Genomic DNA, 6050 nt, shown 5'->3' with positions numbered 1-6050 from the left:
TTTATAAAACATATAAACAATGTTTGCCATATATTTCACCTCACCCTTAATTTTGAAAACCGGCAGCATTTTCAGGGAGAGAATGTTTATGCAGGGACAGCCTCTCTTTTGCCTCAGGCAAAGTCACAGGCAGAGTCCATTCAGACTCTGGTTGGACCGCCCTCCAATACGTCACCCATGATTTCCACAGCAAAAAGTATAAAGCAGCCTCGCAAGCCAAGAGGGAGAAAGAGACGAGTCTAAACCATGAGAGAGAACCTCAGCAGCATGTCGTCACAAAACATGGCTCTTCCTGACTGCATGAAACCCACCGACCTGTCTGCAGAGAAAAGGGGGATAAAGTAAGTCTTATTCAAAGATCTTTTGATGTACTTAATGACATTTTACTTCAATTAAAAAGTGATTCATGTATTTTGTGCTGTTTAACAGGAGAAAGAACTGGAGAAACAGAATAAGGTTTCTGTGGACAAACTCTTCCAAGTCGATTCTGCATCCAAAGAAAAATAAGTCATACAGGTAGGATGGCAATTTTTATATATGCACATACATGCATGTGGTTGATACATTGTATCAATTTACTTTTGAGGACTTTTATCCACTTAACTCTATTGTGATACAGCCTATCACAATAGATAGGCTGTATCTATTGTGATAGATACAGCCTATCACAATAGGCTGAATATATTCAGTCATTTTGACTGAATATATTCAGTCAAAATATATTCAAAGTGAAAGAGATTACAGTGTTCAGTGTAGCAGGACAAACTGCAGAAAGAAAGTAAGGCTATGTAGTCTAGTGAACAGCTAGTCAGTCGATTGTAAAACCATTTTAGCCGTGGTAATCAATTGCAATAATTTACAGCGGCCCACAAAAGTGGTAGCTGTCTCAGCTATAATTACCTCTTACGAGAGATCTGTTCTCTACCCTCAGGCCAAGTGTTGATGACGTGAACCAATGGGCACAGTCACTTGACAAACTACTCGGCCATAAATGTAAGTATCATTCATCCCGCTGCTGCAGCGGTCTTACATAAAAGCATCTCAAAGGTCACACTGTAACTGGGAGCTGAATAAAGGCATTTTATTGGCCTCAATAAACCAAAGCTCGTAATAGCTTTGCACTCACTTTACCTTCCATTAATGGGCAAAGAGCCTGAGAAAGACGCAGGGGAACGTCTCACAGTCCTCATGCTCCGCTTCTTCCTCCCACAGATGGGAAAGCTGCCTTCCATATATTTCTGAAGTCCGAGTTCTGTGAGGAGAACGTCGAGTTTTGGACGGCCTGTGAGAACTTCAAGTCCCTCACGTCACAAAAAGCGCTGACATCCAAGGCCAACAGCATCTATGAGGAGTTCATTAAAAGTGAAGCTCCAAAGGAGGTAAGGACATTTGCTTTTTCGGAAGATACTTTAACCTTATATTACTTTCTTTGTGGTTTCGAGGATATCAAATGTTTAATGTTTTAATTTTCCTTTCCCACAGATAAATCTGGATTTCAACACAAGAAATGCTATTGAGCAATGCTTACGTGCACCCACTGGCACGAGCTTCCAGGCTGCACAGAAGAAAGTCTACAGCTTGATGGAAAACAATTCCTACCCTAGGTTTATCCACTCAGACCTCTACAAGGAACTGTGTGCAGTTGCCAGTGGAAATAGCAAGCTCATAAAGTGCTAGTCAAACCACACACCCACTCCTGAAGTCATTTGTTTACCGCTGTGACTGTGAGTTCAGTGCAGATGATGTTCATTCCAGGAGCTGCATCAGGATAACAGACCTGAATGCAAATTTTGAGCATAAACAGCAGCGGCGAGTGTGGAAAATGCAAAGCGAAGTCATTTTTAGGCTGTCCTGCTGCCGGATTTCAACAAGGAAGCTGTGAGGTTAATATAAATAAGCTGCAGGAAAAGCGCAGGGTGTTTTTACAAGGTGGAATTAAGGTTACATTTTCATCACCGGGTCATTACCCACATTTTATTTATTTTTTTTGATCCACCATTACAATTTTAGGCTATTTCAAGTTTTATGCAACGATACACTTAGAACAGAATAACATTGTAGAGCTGCAGAGCTGAGAAATGAAAACACTGAACTGTGCTTCTCTGCTCCAGTGAAACCGACAGTGCTGTAAGAATGTATGTTTAGTCAAAATCCACTGACAGACTATGTAAAAAAAAAAAAAAAAGTTTTACACTTTTCTTTAACCCTATTTTTTTATTTTACTCTGTTGCATTTGCACTTGTTTACACAAGGTGTGTGAGTTTAATGTGTATGATAATGTCAACTGTTTTCACTGCAAATAACTGTGAGAATGTAAATACTGCGATCCTGCACTAGATATCATATTTCATGTATATTTAAGCTTTGGGCAGCTGGCCTGCTTGTGAAATAAAATATTTTCTCAATGTTGAAAACCTTGAATGTGGTTCTTTACAGACCTAGTTCAATCATGAATCTATACATTAGAATCTCAGATTCACTGCAAGATCTTTCACTCATGTTAAGGTCATTCTAGTAAGATATTTCTTCGTTGCTTTGGTGCATTTAATCCATAGATCTTTGTGGATTTGACCAAGGTTTTTTTTTAAATCAGTGGTTGATTTTGAATAGTAACTATATTATTTAAGTATCAAAAATATTATCAAGCATTCACAAATTACATTTATTGTTGCACAAGATACATATGATGCCCATACAATGATTGAAAGTGCGGTGTCCACCTTTTCAAATGGACATGAGCTTCAAGAAGAACTCATTTGTGGAGTAGGCCTCCATGACTCATTGTTGTCCCGTCTGAGCGGCGGATCTCTGCAGCTCCTCCAGAGTTACCCACTGACCTCTTGGGTGCCTCTGTGATTAAGTAAACTAAACCAGTTTAGTTTTATATTGTGTAGAAATAAAGGTGGCTGAACACAAATGTACGCGGCACTTTTCAGATTTCACTGTTTCCTTTATCTCCCCATCTATACATAGTTTTATTTAGGCGCTGTGCATAAATACAAGTGAACTTTGTTGCAGCTTGAAAATTTCAGCTGCAACGAAGTTACAAAGACACATGAATACTTCTGCAAGGCACTACATGTGGGAATTCACGCAGACGGCCATTTCAATAAGTATAAGCCTCTTTGCTAATTTTAGTGGAAAAATTGTCTAGATGCCACGCAATCAGCGTCACTCAGCCTAAATTAGAAGGTGTAATGTAAATAGCAGTCATTCACCCATGGCAAAAGGACAAAGGTCTGCAATGTACCTAGCTATTAGAAACAGTTTGCTAAGTCACACAACAGCATTCCTTATCTTTTTGGAATACTACACCCTTCTTTGGTTGAATGTAATAACAATGATGAGTGTTTAGATTGTCAGTGGAGAAGAAGAGATAGTGTGAATCCTCCTCCAGTCTGACGTATGTCTGCATTCAGAGAGGCTCTGAGCTCATTACAGCAGCAGGAACAAGCATCCTGCTCCTGACACCTCCTGCTGCCTTTACCTGGAAACATATTCTTTTTTTTTTCTGTGTGCCTGCAGCTGAGAGCAGTCTATTTCTGGCCTGTGTCAATAAAAGTGGGAGTAGTCGACTGAGTAAACGTGTACAATTTACTCTTTGTATTTGTTTTAAGGTTTTTATGACAGCAAAAGAAGAGAGGTTCCTTAAGTTTGCATGATTACTGCAGATTCAAAAGGATTTTTTTTAAAACTTTAATGTCTAAAATTTAGTGCTTGTTGGAAACATTTTGAACTATAACCCAAAAGAAAGCCTGCACCTCGTGTCAACTGGGTTGTTTTTCTGACATTTGAGGTCAAGTTACATTCATTTACTTGGTTTATGTTTAAATAGTTTGAACAGAAATGTTTTTAGCGATGGGCCTCTTCGGCTCTCTAAGGAACTGTGTGCGATAATGAGCTTCATAAATAAACTTTCCTTGACCCTCCATGTAGGCATACCAAATACGCATTCCGTTATGCAGCAGTCTTGCTATTTAGGACTTCATCCTTTTTCATAGCATTTGTGTTCTCCGTCTGCCAACTGCGGTTCTTTATCCCGTGACCCTGGTCAAACACAGATAATTTTAGTGGATTCAATAAAGAGCTAAATGCAGCGTGACGATTAGGGTATACTAAAGCCTCAGCTGAACAGAAAACTTGTTACTTCAGTTGCTCGTCCACGTGTCGTGACGGACAGAATAATAAAACAAAGAGGATCTTTTTTCCCCCTTGGCTGGTAGTAAGACCAATGAGGTTTTCGTCCGTTGCTATGCACCGACCTGGCAACAGACTTCTGGGATCGGGTCCAATAAGTACTTAAGGTGCATATGTAAACTCTGGATCTAAAATTAGAAACCGGCCACGTCTTACTTCGGTCAGCAGACTGCAGATGCGTCAGAACGCGCAGAGCTTTAGAAGCACGCTCTGTTGAAGAGCAGCAATTAAAGCAAATAAGTGTATTTTCAGTAAGTTTCCATTCAGATGCTGATTTGAATGGAAAGAGAAAGTTCAGAACATCAACATATTTCTGACTCTAAGAAATGGAAAACCATGTGCTGTCTTGGTTGAAATATGAGTGGATTTCTGTTTTAGAAAATAATTTTGTGTATATCCCCACAAGTCTTGGACGCAGAAGGTTTGTGGGCTCATTGTAAGCCCTTTGACAAACAGACGCAACAGCTTCACTTTATCATTGAGATTAAACCATGGGACAAATCCATATATACTAAATAATCCAAAAACATATCAAAACTTGGAGAAATTAAAACAATTCTAAGTATAAAAGGGCCTGCACAGTGGCTCAGTTGGCGACAGTGTTGCATCGCAACACAGTGATTCTAATTTTTATGTTACATTTTTTTTTTCAGTCATACTTGAATAAAACTACAGCTGCTTACCATGTGGAAACATGTACAGATGCAGGTCAAATTGAAATATCAAATCATTTGGTTATCATCAAAAAACTGTTTTACCTAATTAAATCAAAAACTATTAAATTATCACATCATGTAGATTAATCACATTATTTCAAGACGTCATAGCTTGCAGCTAATGAAAACCCAAAACGATTTGAAATTGCATAAAAATGTAATGTTTGCAATATATTGAGAAATATTGCCATGCTAAATTTAATGCACGGTCTGGGTTTCTTTTGCACGAGTTGCTGCATAAACGTGGCATGGAGTACATCAGGGAAATTAAAACAGGTATTGTCACTTTTGGCAATGCGGGTAGGTGTCAGGTTCTGTTGGAAAATAGAATCTTCAGCTCCATAACACTTTTCAGCAGATGGAAGCATGAAGCATTCACAAATGTCCAAGCACATGGCTATCATGACTTTATCATGACATTTCTCCAGAACTCCTTCCTGACTGTGGAAAGTTAACTCTGGTCCTGCAGTAATTATACTTTGGTGTCTCTCTTCCCTCCTCTGGACTCTGCAACCTTGATTTCCAAATGTAGTGAAAAATGTAATTCCTTTTCCTCCTTAATCCAGGTAAGGGCAATCCTCTGTAAACTTTAGCTGCCCTGTTACTTGTACACTCATTTCTACCCCACTTTTTCTTTGAGCTCAACGATTCATAAATGATCCACCACTCTGAACAGCCAGCATCTTTAATAATGACCTGTAGTGACCTCAGTTTCATGTTAAAGGTGTTAATGTCCGTCTTTTCCAGGTTGCGACAGTAACATTTACTATCCATTTTTTGTTTTACTTAACATTGGAGGTTTGTTTTAATCATCTGTAAGTTTTAATGTCTCAAAATCAATGACACTAAAAAAATATTAGATGAACTAATAGTGGCATGCAAACCACATACCAATGTTTGAGTGATACTTTATATGAATTATGTAGACTTAGTGATCGCTCCAGCAACACCTTCAAAATGCAACGCTTCCAGCTATTACAGTGCTTCGACTGTAGGTGGCAGTAAAAACTCGTGTTTGACTAACAGCGCTGAATCTCTTTAGACGAGATTATACCACGTGTATAAGGACTGTTGTAAACAGTCCAACACTTGGACATTTCTTAGTTTGAAAAGTAAAGAAAAAATTCCACTTTTCAA

General features: G+C 38.8%; 1 protein-coding gene across 1 annotated transcript; it reads left to right on the top strand.

Annotated features, from left to right (window-relative positions):
- Positions 1 to 215: 215 nt before the first annotated feature.
- On the top strand, positions 216 to 2414 carry rgs2 (regulator of G protein signaling 2). The gene is made up of 5 exons (XM_008406670.3): positions 216 to 341; positions 430 to 516; positions 932 to 993; positions 1213 to 1379; positions 1483 to 2414. The coding sequence occupies exons 1-5, from the start codon at positions 247 to 249 to the stop codon at positions 1675 to 1677; spliced, it is 606 nt and encodes a 201-aa protein (XP_008404892.1). The 5' UTR covers positions 216 to 246; the 3' UTR covers positions 1678 to 2414.
- Positions 2415 to 6050: the final 3636 nt, after the last annotated feature.

Source organism: Poecilia reticulata, chromosome 4, assembly GCF_904066995.2.
Source record: "Poecilia reticulata chromosome 4, P_reticulata-male-v2, whole genome shotgun sequence".
In the NCBI taxonomy this organism is placed as follows: domain Eukaryota; kingdom Metazoa; phylum Chordata; class Actinopteri; order Cyprinodontiformes; family Poeciliidae; genus Poecilia; species Poecilia reticulata.
This window is presented reverse-complemented; position numbering and strand designations above follow the sequence as displayed.